The sequence below is a fragment of the Pocillopora verrucosa genome, chromosome 8 (genome assembly GCF_036669915.1).
Source record: "Pocillopora verrucosa isolate sample1 chromosome 8, ASM3666991v2, whole genome shotgun sequence".
NCBI lineage: Eukaryota > Metazoa > Cnidaria > Anthozoa > Scleractinia > Pocilloporidae > Pocillopora > Pocillopora verrucosa.
Window position 1 is genome coordinate 10378660 of NC_089319.1, and position 18114 is coordinate 10396773.

The 18114-nt window shown below is 38.4% G+C and overlaps 1 protein-coding gene across 4 annotated transcripts; it reads right to left on the bottom strand.

The window, feature by feature from the left end:
• Positions 1-48: 48 nt before the first annotated feature.
• On the bottom strand, positions 49-16432 carry LOC131778905 (uncharacterized). 4 transcript variants are annotated; one of them, XM_066171447.1, is made up of 8 exons: positions 16319-16424; positions 10317-10413; positions 8940-8980; positions 8493-8524; positions 5316-5615; positions 5067-5167; positions 4793-4960; positions 49-4374 (listed from the first exon to the last, which is right to left on the bottom strand). In XM_066171447.1, the coding sequence occupies exons 3-8, from the start codon at positions 8969-8971 to the stop codon at positions 1600-1602; spliced, it is 3408 nt and encodes a 1135-aa protein (XP_066027544.1). In that variant the 5' UTR covers positions 8972-8980; positions 10317-10413; positions 16319-16424; the 3' UTR covers positions 49-1599. The 4 variants fall into 4 exon arrangements, with proteins under 4 accessions (XP_066027544.1, XP_066027545.1, XP_066027546.1 ...); XM_066171448.1 differs by lacking the exon at positions 16319-16424 and adding an exon at positions 11647-11713; XM_066171449.1 differs by lacking the exon at positions 10317-10413 and having other exon boundaries at positions 16319-16432.
• Between the last annotated feature and the right edge of the window lie 1682 nt (positions 16433-18114).

Below are 18114 nucleotides of genomic sequence, written 5' to 3' on the forward strand. Positions count from 1 at the left end.
CCTAGGGCTTCGATGTATGTTGGTTTTCACACAAATGAGCGCTTCCGATAAAGAAGTACGATACTTTTATTTTAGTAATTGCAGTTTTCAAGCTCTTAATGTTAGGGGACGGTCAGAGTTTTTGATGGCTTGGATCTCACAAGAACGGTCTGAACGTAATAATAAATAATCAACTAGCAACATTTCATGTGTCCACGTAATTTGGGATTCTACGAAAACCAACCACACTCATTGAAAATGTATTCACCACGTTGAAAATCGGCAGCAAAAATTCAACGGATGACAACTTTTAAACCCCCGTTACCATAACAACCGATTACGCCCTTCACCATGCATCTTTTATCGACTTTCAGTCTGCCGACGAAGTTTCGCCGAGACAAAGCGGCTTTATCTCGGCAAAACTTCATCGGCCGCCGCCGATGGTAGTCGTAAAGTCAAGGTTAAATTAGTCAAATTTCTTTTAACTCAAAGCTTTTCTGATTGAGACATAAACATGTTTTCCACCGAGTTTACGTAAACGAACTTCACTTTCCTTCTAGTCTTTAGTTGCACGAATACTGAAATGAACATAAGGCAGAGGGCATTGAGCTGATTGCAGTTATGTTCGGAGGGTCATGAGCTTGGTTCGGTTATTGTGTGATAATTTAATGTTTTCATGTAAGTCGCACCACCTATATGTTTATCTATTATTTCTATGTATATTTAAGTTTACCATATGAATAGTCGGCCATTTTTACTGTTTCCGGGGAATTGTAGAATTTGGTTTTGGTCATGCGCCTTATATTAGCCCTTCCTCAGAGCGATAGACGATAGACATCGCTCTGACGAGGGGCTTACGCTTGAAACGTTAGCTTTGAAACTCTTTACAATGGCCAATTGACGTTATCGACTCAGTTGATAATACTGAATAACCCTAGTAATGGTGAGCCAGCCCATGATACCAAATTTTACTTAAGGAGGACTACTTCTACAAAGGCGATTCTCTGGGACACTAAAAACAACTCAAAACGTAGCTCCGTTTAACTCTGAAATCTGATCCTTGATAAGAAAAAAAAGGGAATTATGTGCTAAAAATTTACGCAAAGTTTATTATTCTCACCATTATTTTTGTGCGGTTTTCAATAATCTCACTGCCCCTAACAGTTACATGTAGAAATAAATTGGAAAACAAAATACTCCTTCGTCCGTGTTTTCGGGGCCCAAAATCGCCTTTATGCTGTGAATAGTGTGCTAAGCCGAGAACAAAAAAGACCGCTACGTTCTCAAACTCATTGAGAAACCGGTAAGTGCGGAGTGCGGCCGCCTTAAATCTTTCCGTGTACGACAAAACAGTTTTTTGCACGCTAATTTTAAAAAGGCGTGATACCTGCGTCTGTAACTCACCGCTTACATCTTCATCTCAGTGTCGGCTCTCTACAATCAACTTTGCTTTGAAATTTTGTCTTGTTTTGAGCTCTTGAGACTGTTCTTCATTTATTGATGAGTTTTTAATAGAATGTGAGGGAATTACTGTTTTTCCCAGACTCGTATTTTCCGCTGGTGTGGACTGATGAATTTTTTTTTGGTGATAAAGGACGCGGAGAGGTTTCTGTCGTTCTCTTAACTGTTCTCTGCGTTTGGTGATTTAAGATTCACTTGCTGCTCACTGCAAGTCTCATTTTGTTGACTGTTTTTTTGCGTTATTAAACTACCTGGAGGGGAAAATGGGAAAGCACGCAAACTCTCATTCATATTGATTGCTTCTCTTTCTAAATGTGGTGTAGGTGTAGAATCTAAGTGGAAAGTATTTTGCTGACATAATGTTGGAAGTCCAGTAGAATTTTTGAGCTGATCGAGGTATCGTTGGCACGAACTGGATAGTTCCAATTGAGGTGTAAAGGAACACGTTGTTCCCCATGATCTCGCTTTGCAGCCTTCTACGTCTGAAGGAGGGTTACCAGGTAAGAGTACACTGTCTGTTTTTCCGTTACTGATATCGAATAACGACGGTCTTGCAGGCTTTTTCAATCTATTCTTAGCATGGTTTTGAGGCTGGAGATTAACGTAACGGTTTAATATTTCAGAGTTATGACTTGACTGTGTAACCGGATTCCCTGATCGAGTGCTTAGTAAGTTTTGCTTGTCTGTAGCTGGAAAGTTATTAAAGGTCCTTGGTGTACGCTGTGGAATGAACGATGCTCGATTGGACTCAAGAAGTTGCAACAAAAGTCGCTCTTTGTCATAACTCGGGTGCGTCTTAGTACAACAGAGGCAGTTAGCGGTAAATGTGTCTCTGCCGGATGAATTCTCAGGCAAACAAGAGATTCTTGCTAATTCTGTGTCCGACTCTCTACTACTGCGTTTTGCAGTCTCGATTTGATGCCTCATCGGTAACATAAAATACTGATTCCTGGCGAACTTTGCCTCAGCATTCAGAAACTGTGGTATGTGAGCCACAACGTGTGGATCTGGTGCCTGCAATTCGGTCACTGGTGGGGCGAATCTCCCATTAGACCCCATCAAAGGAACCTGTTTCTCTGGTTTTGTACTTTTCGTTGCATAAGGAGAGAACTTCGGTTTGACAGGAACATGATAACCGCTGGCAGTGGAGCCTTCGGATGGCCTTGTGTGCTGGTTGCACTCACGCCCATTGTAAAATTTGGCAGATGAAAGCAAGTTGTGAAAATTGCCTGGTTTAGCGGAAGAAGGCGCCTCTCGGACTTTCCTTCTACTACCCGACGTGAATTCAGCTAAATTTTTATTAGAGAAACTTTCGGTCACTTGAGAAATGGCACTTCTCTCCAGATGGGGAAACGTGTGTTGGTCGCTTGGGGAATAAGTACTTATTCTTTTTTTGAAATTTGGCAAAATAATACCCGTGTTCGATCTCTCCTCCTCGTGGGCTGATGACTTTGGTTTCTCAGTCAAAGGACTTGAAACAGTTTTTGTACCATCAGTTCTTACTGTTCCGTTAAAGAACTCTTGTCCATGATTAAGACTGTAGCAATAGTGTTTAGATACAGCAGCCACACTTTTTGAAGGTAATTGGAGGTTTAAGCTTAACTTTTCCAACATATAAGGAGTTTGATGCATTGCTTTCTTATCCTTGTTTACTTTGTCGTCATTAACAAAGTACGGACTCGGATCTGGCCTGTTAACCTCAATACTGCCGTTAGGTATTATCCTTTGAGGTGTTGGGGTGACGACTGAAGTGGATTTTACTAAACCAAGTTTTGGAGAAGAATTTGCATTTCCTAGCCCAGCGTCTTTTAATGGCGTACTTTTTCTTTCACCATAACCAGGGATGGGAATATCCAATACAAAAGAGCACTCAGAGTTTGACAAAGGAACTTGCTGTGAAGTGATGGAGGCATTTCTTGGAGACTCAGTATGCAGACCACCCTTCCAGCATTCATGAGAAACACGGGGAAGGCTTTGAGGAAAGAATTTGATTTTAGGCGACCCATTGGAAGGACTCGATATCTTCTTTAATCCGTTGGTTTTGGTGTCCAAGACATTTTTCCTTTCATACCCCTGTTTGCTCTCTGCCTCCGAGCTCTTCAGATCTTCGAACTGCTGGTCGACTAACTTCTCCCTGTGCCTCTTGGGGGAACTTTCGTTACAAGTGTGCGATTTTATGTTCTGGTCAAGAAGAGAACATACTAATGTACTTCCATTCTGGGTAGAAACTTTAGCGGGAACTTGGTCTTTTTCAGCATTACTGCAAAGCCGAGACTCCTTGAAGTCGTTGGGAACTTTAGAAAGTTTAGGTTCAGTTGTCACGTGAGACTGGTCTTGCATCTCTGTCACAGTGTTTGGCACAATTTCATTTACGACTTGAGTGAGAAGGGGCACGGTATTCTGAATAGCTTTAGATACCATAACGGCTTTGGTTGAAGAAGTTGTAACTGTACAGTACCCTTGATTGGCTAGGGCCATACTTTCAGGTGAATGTTGAACTTGATTTGTACAAAATGTTGTTGAGAACGTTGGTGGATGAGTAAAAGAAGACGCCTTCTCTTCGCAGATAGATTTCATCGGGAAATTCAAAGCTGAACCATTCAAGGAGGTGGTGTGGATATTTGGTGTTCTTTTTGGGATTGGAGGGGATGTGGCATCATGTGATATCCCTGGATGAAGTCCACTAACAACAGTTTTAGGTGACTTACACCTCTGATGGAATGAACCGACTCCATCAGTAGCAGGGGCCAGAGAATTGTAGATTGAAACATCGGTAGGCAACTCACGGGATTTAGATACATCCGTTTTACCGCAATTATTAGTGGGAGATGCAAGCATTACCTCTCCGGGTAATGTTTGTGGAGATCCAAGATTGTTTGGTAGAACGCGAGGTTTCATCTGTATCGAACTTGTCTGGACAGTGGTTGGAATTACCTGAAAAATCGTAAAATACCACGCACTGAATTACCGTTTGCAATTAATTCAAAAGCGACGTTGCATTCACAAATGTATTGATGAAAGGTCGCATTTAATTCCAATTGTTTTTATCGTCGTTTTTTGGAAAGGGAGGGAAGGAAAAACCAACAATGAAAATATGAAGCATTATTTAACCGTCAGAAAAACGGGTCATAAATGGTGATCAAACAAAAGTATTGACAAAATTCTACTGAAGGCAATACTACTGATACAGAATTTCCGACGCTCCACCCATAACCAATTAAAGCAGAGTGAGGGTCGGCTCATAATGCTAAATCGACCTGGGAAGTTATTTGCCACGTTGTGAAATTAGAGGCATCGTATGTAGGTGTCAATTCTTTTTAAAATCACGTGTAAGGTATACTAGTAGTCAAACCTCTTGATTCCTCCGACGGGAAAGTACTTCTTTGAGCGCTCTGAACAAGACCACGACCCTATGCTTAAGTCGTTTGTTTTCAATTTCTAGTGCGGATATTTTATCCCGTAAAATATCAGCGTTGTCAGCTGCCTCCCTCGTGTGATCTTTAATCAGTTTCTTGATAACCTTATGAAGAAAGAAAAGAATGAAGTCGTTTAACACCTAACTTCTAAATTTTGTATATTTAAGTTAGAGAGGGCCAATTTGCAATGATATTGAATAAATGACTTACATTGCGCACGTTCTCTTCCGTGAGAGGACTTGGAAACACACCCTCGGGGGAATATTGTTCTGTGACTATCGGGTCGTCTGAAGAGTTTCCATTGCTTCTTTCTAAAGAAACATATTGTTGGATATTTTCAAAATGCTGAGTATATATTCGTAAAAATTCTCAACCTTGTATAGATTAAATTGGAGGCTTCCACAATGGAATTGAAATTGATGTTTGAAACCAAATATATCTTCAGGTAGTTTTCTTCACCTTGCGTGTTGTGCGCATGCACTATTTTCAGTCTCCTCTTGGGAGCTCGCGCATTCTCCATTGGTTCCATCTTTGACAAAGTCAGGGCATTTTCCTGCTGCAGTGCGTTTGTGCTGTCACTCTCCTTTCTGTCCGCTGTTCTTGTGCGTTCGATGATATTTCCATTGCATTTGAAGAATTCAGGGTGAACACGCTTAAAGTTCCGTGTGATTTTATCGTCGTTACGCGGCTTTTGGCAGGTAATTGCGTCCTCAACATTGGCTTCATCCACCAGCGGAGCAGCACCTTTTCCACTTGGACCTTTTAATCACATATTATGTGTTAGTGGACAATCAAATTGCAAGGAGATAAAAAAAACCAATAACGAAGACTACAATAAATGACAGGGATATAAAACCGCGACAAACTACCGCTAGCAAAGGTACGGCATGTTTTTAAAGGGAGAGGTACATTCCAAAAACCATTTTATTTCATCTCCACCAAGAAATATTACACAAGAATTTACGAAACACCGTTCTTTTAGGTCGCTTAGAGAAACTGAAATGGTCAAACCTCACGTCTTTTGAAAAAGTTAAAAATTCGACTCTGTAACACCTCAGTGTTCAGGTCACACAAGTTCAACGCGCGGTTCAAGAAGAGCGGCTGATCTGTTTGGCGAAGAAAAAAAAACTGAAAATTTTATACAAGAATGCCTTTATCTGAAGCTCCTTTTGATCGAACACATTGCTGATAATAATAACAAAAAAAAGAATTAGATAATGCTAAGTCACAAGCAAAGCGGTCAAGCCGCTAAGAAAGATTCGAACCGGACAAAACTCAAAATACCGTAAGGAAACTATAAAATGACGAACGGCGATTGTATTTACCGTGAAACAGACGACTATACGTCCAGGATGGCTCTCGAGAAAGACGATTTTAGAAGGTTTTCAGTAATCTGGGAATTTCGTGTTACAGGAAATTGGGTCGCGGCGCACGTTGCATCAAGGGTGAAAATGGGCCTTTAAGACACGCAGGAAAGTTGACGCTACATAATGATAACCGTTATAGGTAGAGGATTAGGGTGAAATATGATATCTGATTTTTACTCAAAGTAATGATATCATTATTAAAAAAAGAGAAACCTAAGACTGATGGTGTGGAAAAAAATGAAAGTACAGGAAGTCTCTCGGTTTGTTGAGTTTTCGTTCCGGACATCTTAAGGCTCAATATTTAGCTTCTTGATCTACTTTTCCCGTCTTTTGTTACCCTGTTTTATAATCTCTTGTCGTTAGTCAATGATTAAATGCCCATTGTGCGCACCTTCGTACCGTTACCGATATTGAAAGGTGGTCGTTGAAGAGGTTAAATAAGAGAGATTGGCAATGAGTAGTTTTTTCTATAACTCTATTATGCAAACAGCGGCTGGCACCAGCTGGACGTTAAAGTGCTTATGAAACGAAATTTTTGGCCTAAATATTTAGCTTATCATTTGTACAAACCAATTCCGGTAGAAGAAAAAATTTCCAAAAACCTAAAACTCAATTTTTTCGGGCCCCAAAGTGCTCTTATTTTGTCTTAAAAGTGTCCCGTGGACTGGTAATGAATAAGCGGGTGATGACGTAGAAAACTGTGAAACTCTCAGTTGACACTTACAAATCTCTCACATCTCTTGTAATTTTGTATTAGTTAGCTTTGAAATACTCTTGAAATAATTTCCGATGGCGATGTATACCTACCTTCAGCAAGCTCTACCGAGAGTTCTGATAGATCGTACTCTAGTAGAAAAGAAGAAATGGAAGTTGCCAGTACGGTTCAGCCCTACGAAGGAGAACCGCATGCATCAAACGAAGACTTCGAATAAGACTGACCATGACGGTTTCTCGCCTGCGGTGTTTAGGTCAAGATTAGAACAAACAACTCCCGTTACTGAAAGTGTTCAGCTTGTTGAGTTTGTGTTTTTTTTCTATGACGAAACACATGTTAAGAATGGGTAGCTGTGTTCGTTTCCGTGTTGCCATAACATTTTCGTACCTTCGAGTGCGGCGAAGGTTCCCCTTAGTCAGTGCTCTAGAGTTTCGTTACTGTAGAGTATTTCCCTTAGCAAACCGAAAGCTAACTTTTGACGAAAGGATCAGCTGTATCACGATGCACGATGATTTTTCGCCGAGAAGTCATCGGGCAGTGCTGTCATCATAATGACTTTGCTATTGTTACTACCTTTGGTTTCTTGAGGGCAAGGGGGAATTGATGGCTCGTGGGATGTATTTCGGAAATCTAGGTTTAGGAGAATACACGGCCCCTTCGAGCTGGTGTTTATGCCAGTATCCGCTAGAGGTTTCGCACTGTTCACGCAACAGGATATCGGTAAGCTCAGGAAAGGGCTTAAACTTTATTACAAATGATGTATTTCTGTTATTAAAATACGATGGAAACTGAAATCGGTAGGATTTTCATGCAATAAGAAAAGCGCAAATGTAGTCAAGAGGAAAGAGATGAAGTATGAGTACATCTCAAGCACGTGAAATAAACAATAAGGAGCTCACCATTCTTCGCTTGCGAAATGTCAGCCGAAAAGAATGTTGAACGATCGTGTGCCGTGTGGGAACAGGCCCCTTAATCAGCATTCTTTTTAGCTGAATTCACTGGCCATCTTCCCCTGATTTGACTTGTGGCATGTTTTCGTAACACCCGTCTTCGAAGCCGGTAAGAACATGAGGCAGACGTCATTGAAGAGTAAAATTTCCTCGATGTCGAAGATCGAAACGCGACCATTTTGGCCATACAGCTACTTCCTTTGGAAAGTAGTGTATAGAAATCAGACCCGGTATGTTTATATTATTTTTGTACCTAACATCATTTGGCGCTTCGACCATGCAATGCGTTCGTCCTTTCTTCTAGATTTCTCCTTTCTCCACCATAGTTGCCGACGTTTTCTACGTCACAGCTATGTAACTGATCGTTTTAGCCGCGCACTTGATGGGGACACTTTTTGGCCGCCAAATTACACTTTCAGTGCACAAAAAATGGTCGCTAGGCGCTAAAGTCGATTTGTTCTAATTTTAAATACAGCTATCAACCGGAATGTACAAAAAAATTTGTGTCATAGGCACTTTAAAATAGTAAAATTATACATTAAAAGACATCTAGTACTTTATTAATTTATCAGCATAAAAAAAAACAAACAAAAAAAAAACTTACCATAAGGTGCATCTCCAGGATCACTCAGCTTCCTGTCAATGATGGGAGATACAACAAAGTCAATTTCTTGGCACTCTACACCAAAATTTTTTTTCCCGAAGTGATGTCAGTTTTGATTTACCTATTTCGCCACAAAAAAAAAATGTTGAGCGTCCTAAAGACTCAATCGAACTCTTCATACCTTTATTATGCAAGTTGTTGCGTGTGTTTTAACAATAAGATCATCTTTCGGTGGTAATTTTTTTTAAAAGTTCTGTTCAAACGGAATGAAAGTTTGATCACAATTCAATATTTATTCCGCCTCGAATTATTAGACAGATGAATTGACTACGCGTTAGAGAAGATCTCACACTAAAAAACATGAATAAGAATTTTGACGAGTTATCGTTCTCAGGTGGTGAGCATCTGTTTTACTATTTTTCATCCGCCCCAGCAATAATAACTTACCTTCGTTTTGGTAGCGTTTCTAAATCCTCCATCACTTAGTTCTGAAAAGAAAAGAAACCAGATTGCAGCGATTACAGGAAGATGTATCAGTAATTTTTTTAAACTTTTTTCCTTTTACCATTTTTACATTTAATATCTATTTGACAGCTGACAGTCTCCAATATATCCGATTGGTCAATTAGTTAAATGTACTTTTCTGAGTCCAATTATCGTTCCAGCCAAAATACAGCCAATTTTCTTTATTTTAAAATATATGACACATTTTTAGTTTTTTCCTTTCAGGCACTTTGGCCCTGTTTTATGCACCTCGAGTCTTTCTTACAGCTACGTTCGAGCTGAGGAAAGGATGCTCAATTCATTTCTTACGATCTATGACAAAAATCTACCATCTTTCCAAATTCGACGATCGTGTGTGACGCGGTCTAAAGTAATTATTATTCACTCAAAATTTGCATCAAGAAAACCTTGCTTTGCTATTAATAGTGTTGCCATTGCATGATCTCCTTGGTTGTAAGTAATCCTCTACAGATTCATGGCAGATTCAATTGTTAATAGAGTCGTTATTACCAGAAAGAACTTGAAACAGTCGAATCTGAAAATTTTTGATCCAGCATACAAACACTCTGTACACAGTATTAAACTGTTATTTGGTGCAAGATGCCCACATTCTCTTAACGGTGATCCGCAGACGCCCCTTTACTACGTTAAGATAAGAAAACTGGAGAGTTTGCACCTGGTTAGACTTGAATATCTACTATTGCGTCTATGGAGGTGACAAAAATAGCGAAATAAACCCTGATTTTTTTCCTCTGAATGCTTAAAACTTAAAAATAAGCTTTGCAACATTTAATTAGTTTCTGCTGTTTGATGAATGCCCCCGTAATGGGTGGAAAAAAGGTAATGTTTTTCTTTTTTCCAAAAATAATTATAGTAGTATTGCGATAATCCTAAATAAACTAGAAAGCTAGCATAAGGCAGTACAGTGCTAAAAAGATGGATCTAACCAGAAACTGGGCTGTATTCAAAAGAATGATGACTTAATAAATGATAACTTAGGGTCAGCAAGACAAACTATGTGTTATGCCTGTAACTTAACACGGATATGATAGGTTGCTGTCACGTTGACTGACGGAGCCGCCCAGATCAACGAAGCCGTATTTACACCTGCAAGTTTTCTCTATCAAAAGCACCTGTCAGGGAAAATTTGACCTCTTTTACATTCGCAAATAACATTTGTCAAGAATACCTGCGGGAGTACAACTTCCCTTCAGCCCTTTTCAACTTCCTTGACAACTGTCTTTCTCGGGTGATCTTCATGAGAAAATTTCGTCATCGTTAAGGGTTCTTAGTTACAAATCGCCCTGCACAAAAACTTACACGTCCATTCAGGTAGGTATCTTGAAAACTTCTCATATTTTTTCCATCTACACTGCCTAATGGCTACTCTCACCTGGGCATCAGACCACACGATCAACTGTAAACAAATTGACTGCATAAATAGTTGTACCGGCTTTATTCCTAAACTGTAATTGACGTATTTGAAAAACGTTTCTGCAAACTCAATATTTCAGTAATAGGCATGATCGCCGGAAAAACTCAAAAGCAATGATGATCAGATGCAAAAACGTTTTCAGTCATTTGACCGCCATCAGGGCGGTGACAAACACAAAAGCAAATTCAGACGACCAAGTTATCGCAGCTTTTAGCTAATTTAACTCGATTTTTCTCTAGCAGCATTTAGACCAGTTTAAAATCTGGTGATATTTTTTTCGATAAGCATTCCCGATTTGACGTGTCTGGTTTTTAATTTTAATCACTTACACGCTGTACTTGTCTTTGTTTTCATTATACATCATGCAAATTACGGCCATCTGTTATCATAAGTTGCTGCCAAAAATAAAGTTTTATAAAAAACTAGTTTAAGATAGCGACTTCTTGAAAGAAAATTGCGAAAATGTCAGTCACTAATGTCAGTTCGAACGTGACTTTTGGCATCACCAAATCTGAAATACTTGTTACGGAGGTAACTATACAAAGCAGAAAGAGGTATTTTAACGCAAACAAACTAGCAAATTAAAATGCTTATTCCGGTACAACGTGGAACACTTGAAGTTTCGTTTCTCTGTTACGAAGGCTAATTCAAATGACGTAGTGATATTGTCAGGTCGTCGCCTTTCCAGGCCACCTTCTTTTAATAAAAGTGAGACAGAAAATTCATTTTGAATGCTCGTCACAAAACGAAACGTTTGTGACAGCTATAGTGAAACTTCATCTTTAGAGGTCGACTTTCGCATTTAAGGTATTGTAGAAACAAAATCGTAGAACCAAAATCGTTCCCAATTCGAATTATTTCTCATGGTAATAACGGCTTTTAATAATTTTCAATTTATTCGGAACGCCTAGAAATAAATACATCAGGTCATATTGGACTTATAATGATCAACTATTCCCGGGGCCAGATAAACATGATCTCTTTCCCAGCCAGGTTATTTCATAGGCTTGGAAACATTTGCAACAGAATTACGAAACTTTTAGGCGAGCATTGGCAACGAAATTTCGAAAAATTGTTTGGCAATAAAATCATAAACACGAGCTACTTTACAAATTTTCAATTAATTGTCTGTTCAACACAGCGCAAAGCGAATGCTTCGTCAAAATGATAGAGACCACTGAAGGAAGGAAAACTCGTTATGGCTGTCTCACTCACCTATAAAGAGCAGCTATACTCTGAAACGCGCTCGCCAAATCTTGAATCCGTTGTTACGACGCTTTCTTTAATCTTATGCAAATATCACTGGTGCGGACAACTTAAGATGCTATGATGCCATCTGCCAAAGAACTGATTGACAGACAGAATAACCTATATTGCGAAACAAAATAGACTCCATTGTCCATTACAATAATTTCAACCAGACCACAATCTAAAATTTAATCTGAATCATCCAGGTCTAGTAAAGGCAGGCTAGTTTCGACTTAGGGTTTCTAAGAAATAATTTCTGATTTCAATTTCTTACTCACCATAATAAAATGACAAAGAATCACAATGGAGATACGATTTAGACAAAAACAATATATTTAACTCTTTTTTTAACCAGGTTCAAAGTTTCAGTTTTGAACAATGGTCTTGATCAAAGTTCTCTGAATTACTTTTTTTTTCCAATTACCGTACTTTCTCGATATGAAAGTATTTCACAACATAATCTTCCTTCAGCTCTCTAACTTTCGATAGAATAGCGTTATGTCCTTAGGCCGCAAAACAAAAGAATCTAAACTGTTTCATTATTTAGTAGAAACTAAAAGTTTTATATTTCACTTGAAATGGGTCCCGCGTAATCACCTCAAACAATTATAAGCGTTCAACACGCAACTATGTTTAAAATTAATATTCTGGTAGGTGTACGCACCTGTCTACCCAAATCACGCAAATAGAAAAACCTTGCAGACACATAAAACTACTTTATTTGCAGTACTCAAATTTAAGAGCCTGTCCACGGCAGAGTAGCTGACAAATATCTAACGTAATTCAATGATTTCAGACTGCTTCTCTAAATATTCCTCTCGTTTGCTTGGTAAAGGCTTACAAGAAAAGGCAATCCCATCTTAAACGTAGCAATGTACCTGATCAAGAGATCTTGACCTGATATGATGTGACTTAAGTCCATCAAATATTTGCGCTCGGCCTAAACACGTCACAGGCCCAACTAAAACTAAGGAATATCTCATTTTATTAAAAACTGGATTATTAGATAACGAAATTCAAGTTTTTTCATTGGTTTAGCCATCATGGGTTATAAGCCATTACAACATGCTCTACAAATGTGGTAAGTGTTTTTTTCATTTCGTTTGTTCTTAAAAAATTAATTTGGGAAGATCTATCGATATTTTGGGCCGTTTATCCAACAAGCGCGAATGGAATAACTGTTTAATATACCCCAAGCGATACTCCTCAATTTTCAAACATTATGTCCAATACAATTAAAAGTCTTCGTTTATAACTTAATTCAGACGAGAGAGCATTTTGCTGTTATAACAAAGGAACTGATGTAATTGCCTATAAAATCGTACCGGAGAACGCTGAAAAGTTAACATCCCACGAAGTAAACGGTAAGCTGTTAACAAAAATTTTATCCCCCGTGTTTCACGATCATTTGAAGGATGGCATACACAATAGCCTCCATTTGGCTTAAAGCACATAGTTTTCCTCGAGCTTCGTTTGTGAAAACCGTTTTGCTTCCTGGAGCAGGTCATGTTCGCGGACAAATATCCTCTCAAACCAAGGGAGGAAAAAAAGAGGCAAATAAAAAGTTAAACTTAGGTCACAGGCAATTACGACATGAAGCAATACTTACGAGCAGGTAAATAAACTTCCTTTCATCCGTCTATAAATCGGCCAATTAGAAAATGGACGCTAATTACAAAGCTAAAACAGCAATTCAAGTGGGACTTCCTAATACGCGATGACGGCATGCAATATGCCTCATTATCACTTAGAGGAGCCTAAGAGAAGATCAATTTTTTATCAAATAATCCTGAGTTAGGGCTCTAAGTGATTTGATCCAAAAAAACTTGATTTCTGAATAGGTCAGAGTGACACACTTAGACAACCACGGTGACTTCATTTTAATCACTGAATAGAGCACTTATCAATGCCACAATCACTCTGATAGTGCATTGCATGGCAGAGCGGCAATTTTTGAACATGTTCATGAAAGGATGGTAGAGTTCTAACTTTCCAATATCCCTAAGTTTTCCTTAATGATAAGATGGGAGTTGAAGAACAGGACATGCCTGCTAAAATGTTATGATGCCAAATTAACTAAACAGGATAGACCTGTTTTAGTCCAAAATAAAAAAGATTTTTCATGAGCCATTTTGTTGAGACTATAACCCTTGAGGCTTTTCCCTAATTTTAGGACAGTGGAGTGAAAATGGTGTAAATCATTCCAATAAACAAATTTTATTTTTACCTACCTTTCTTGTTAAAAGGAAATGGGCATAAAACTCATCAAACACCTCTAACACTAAGAGAGGGTCTGTTGTTATGGCGTTGCCATAAATTAGTCGTGTTATTAAAGGAGTCTGGAATGTCGGTCGATATAAGGTGGGAACCAATAGCAACTAAGCCGTTAATTTCCTTGGCGGTGTGATCAATTCATTAAAGGATTCTTTTAACGTAAACTGCGCGCGAAGGTTGCGTCATTCGAACTGAAGCTAAGGTCATTACTGTCATTCTTGGATACAGTTTTTCATCTTTCCTTCATGTTCACTTCACTGTACTTTCCATCTCGAGGGACGTATTTTTCAAACATAAAAGTATGGATTTTTTTCACAATAACTCGCAGACTTCATTGTTGAAGGCAATGGAAAGAAATAGACCTTAGAAAGAAAAAATAGCCCTGTTATCTCGCTTCTCTCATTCCCTCGATCACTTTATGTTCCAATCTCTCTTTGTATAAATCGTGAAATTAATATTTACGTGTAAAGGTTGGATTGCACCTTTAATTACATTGCCTGTGACATAGACGATGTTTTCCATGATGAGACCAGTATTACATCTGAAAAGGGCTTTTCATATGAGATTTCTAGCAGAAACATTCGTTTCAGGAACGGTAAAAGAGAAAATGCATATGAAACTTTCGCTGTTTCATGGCCGTTTCTCTTCAAGCCGAGTGTATTTCCTTAGCGCTATCAAGTCACCCTTCGCGCGAGTCATTTATGCTTTTATCCCGTTTCAATCATTTTCCTTTTCATTCACAACTCTTCATTTGTTTAATCCTTCACTCGTCGTAGGCATAGGTAGAACTCAGTCAGTTGTATAGGTAAAGTCATCTGCGCGTTTTCAGGCGCTCGTGATGATGAAACCTAGGCACAACTTTTATACGAATTTCATGAATATTTCAATTGAAAATATCATGTGCATGTGAAATTTGTCCCGCGACAAGCATTTGAAAAGCAATTGAAAATGTTATTCCAGCCAAAAAGGCATGTTTTTATGCTTTCCAACTAGTTCTTGTCACCCATTTATGAAAAATCTGAACTCAAGTCTGCGCTGTAGATCCTCGGCTGCTTCGTGTCTGCCGGAAGACGAACGATCCTCAGTTGAACACGAAATATCATGTCAGTAACTTCATCAACTATCACGAGCTATCACGCAGTTTGGATACGCTCACCTCGATCAACCAAACTATGCTATAAACAACTATTATATCAAATTTGATAAACATGTAAACAAATATCAACACTTCCTCTATACCTAACAAACAAACTGAATATTCAGTGTTTGAACTGTAAAACTGGATCCAGCTAAAAATTTCTTTTCCGAAAAAAATAATTAGCTGAACTTTGAAGAGAAATAGAAATAGAGCTTTATATTTCGATTGAATATCTGAATAAACAAAGACAAAACAAAGCAACAGAGTACAATTCAAATAACAAACTGAAAATTATAGTTAATGCCCGTGTTCTATAGGAGTACAATTTTACGTCTACGTCTTCTCGTGTCAAAAAATATTCAATGAGTTTTGTCTTTAATCAATCAATCGACGTTTTCCAATCGCAGGAAACGTGGCTATTGGCATAATTTTGGTTTCAAAAGCGCCCACAAACTTGGAAGGTAAAGATAAAATAAGATTTTATCCTTGTGCTCGCCTTTGGTAGTTGTAAACTGCATAATTACATCCGGTGATTTGAAGGAGAATCTTTAAAACTATTTTTTGTGTGTGTATCTGTTATATCAGCGTTATAAAATGCTAATTCATTGCCCGTCAGTCGACAGTTTGCTGGCACATTGAAACAGGTGGAAATTAATCATGAATTGTTCGAGTTGGTTCCGGCCAAGCTCTTACTAAATCCATCTCATAAATATCGAAATTTCCTTGATTGGATGTTTAGATCTTCTTTTCTTAATAACTCATACTATTTTCTACAAAAATAAAAGTTTACAGCGAAATAAATATGAATAATCGAGATTAGCTCTGAATTTGAGGAGATATGACATGTAGATGTTTTATTTTGGTTTTTTTCCTGTTTTCGGCAGAAGCAGACAGACTCGTGTCGGTCGGTTGAAGAGAACTGGTAAACTTTAGTCTGAGGAACAGAAAATTAAAAGCTTAAATACCTAAGTCGTCGTCACGCCAAAAAGAACTCCAACTGCTCGATATTTACCTTCAGATTATATCTTGCGCGAAGTGAAATATGCGAGCAGAACAGCAAATAGCATCAGTAAAACTATCCAGTTAACATCTTCACGAACAGTGCGTTTAACAATGCCTTGTTGACTCGACATTAAGACCGGATGAATATCTTAAACCTTTCCTTAAAAAAAAAAAAAATAATCCATTTCACAATTACTTCGCAAAACTGAACGAAGGTTGTCTCACCTTTGTAAGTTTGTCGATAGCTGTTCAATTCACTTGAGTCATTATGCTTCTCTCGAATGTTTTCAGTGTTTCAGACCTAACTTACGAACTCGACGTTAGGTTTTTCTTTCAGACTTTTTTATTTGCCCTAAGTTGAATTCAAAACAATGATTATGATTATGGCTCGTATATACCGGCTAAACAAGTTTTTACCAAACAGAAGGTGTCTTAATTGCGTCATTGCAATCATAGAAGATTATATTATTAACATTTGGAAAAAAACACCACAAACTGACATCATTATCAAGATATTAATGAAATGGTGTTGAAAATTTCAATGCCCACGCGATAAACAAGCCGAACTTTTGACGTTTTTTTCTGTCGTCCTTCTTCAATTCGCGCTCTCCTTTCTCGAAAGCATTTAAGATCTCCCAGAAAAAGTCCTACATTTAGTAAATTCAAGAGAATATTTGTTGATATTCACTTGGTAAATATCAACTACTCGAAGACACATCTGCTTCCTCCGAGAACTCGCCTTATTAAAAACTTTCACCTTATAGTACGATGCCATGGTGACATGATCCACGTGCACCTTCAATTAATTAGATAAAATGTTTTCCGGTGTAAAATATACAATATAACTTTGACAAACGCCATCGTTTACCAATCTATTTTGAGTAACTATGGTCTTGTGCTATCTTAACCCCGTTTAAACATTTTAAGCCTGACGCTGAATTCCAAGTTTCTCCATTATATTTTGGCCGCGCATTCAACTGAAAAAGTGTTGATGTACTAGAAATGGGCAAGAACTTCATACAAAGTTCTATGAACAAGGGCAAGAACTCCTCACAAAATTCTGTCGTCAGGGAAAAATTTCGGTCTTTCATACTGCCATAGAAACCTAGTCGGTAGGTCTTTTCATGGACACCTCCTGGCAAATTTATATCGAGTTTTGACAATATAAACTCGAGTTCCATGACATAACAAGTATCCCTTCGTTTAAGATTTTTGCTTTGCCATCATCACAAAGGTGATTATCACCTGTAAAAATTACATTTAAAGTTATTCTGTTCGATAATGGGTAAAATAAGCCCCCACACCGCGGCAAGAGCAGCTGTACATTGATCATTGACATAAACAAACAGTGGACAAGGCAAACTTGAGTAGTGCGGGAAACACTTGTCACAGCAACAAAAATTTGCTAAAGTTTAAATATAAAGTGAAAACTTTTTTAAAATTCCATGTGTGAATAGAGTGTACCACGTCAGTCTTGTTTGATCCGTTTATGAAAAAAGAAGATCTCGATTCAGTGTCGTCCAACCACTTTTGTTTGCAGGAAAATGAACTAACATCGGTAACACATTGAAGTTAGGTGAATAGTCCCCTCCATTATCAGTGACTTTCATGACTTTGAAAAACGGTGAAGCTGAGCTTAGCATACATCCATAGTGCGGGGATTTTAACTTAACAAAGCAGAGGTCGTGGGTACCAAGTAACGTCATTGGGAGGAAGGGAACGCCTTCCTCCACACTCGCCCACAATCACGTAATGCTCTCTCGTAAGATCACCATCAAAATTTAACTATGATTTGAGGGCTTGTATATAGTTTCTATATGCTGCTTACGACGTTTGATACACATTCTCGAGTGCTCGAGATACCTAAGAGTTATTTGTGGACTCGTTTACCATACAGCAATTTCCTCTTACTTCTTTTATTTATTTACATACATAGGAGAAAATGAGAGGACGAACCCTTTGGAACTGGTGGAAATTTCCCCATAGTTAAACGTATCGCCCTAATTTCCCTCTGTTTTATT

Bases quoted from the DNA above. Each gene is read 5' to 3' on its own strand.
- LOC131778905 (XM_066171449.1), bottom strand. From the start codon at position 8,971: ATGGAGGATTTAGAAACGCTACCAAAACGAAG. The intron at 8,525-8,939 runs GTAAGTTATTAT...CATCATTGACAG, and splicing joins GAAACGCTACCAAAACGAAG to GAAGCTGAGTGATCCTGGAG. The intron at 5,168-5,315 runs GTGAAGAAAACT...ATGTTTCTTTAG, and splicing joins GCATGCGCACAACACGCAAG to AAAGAAGCAATGGAAACTCT.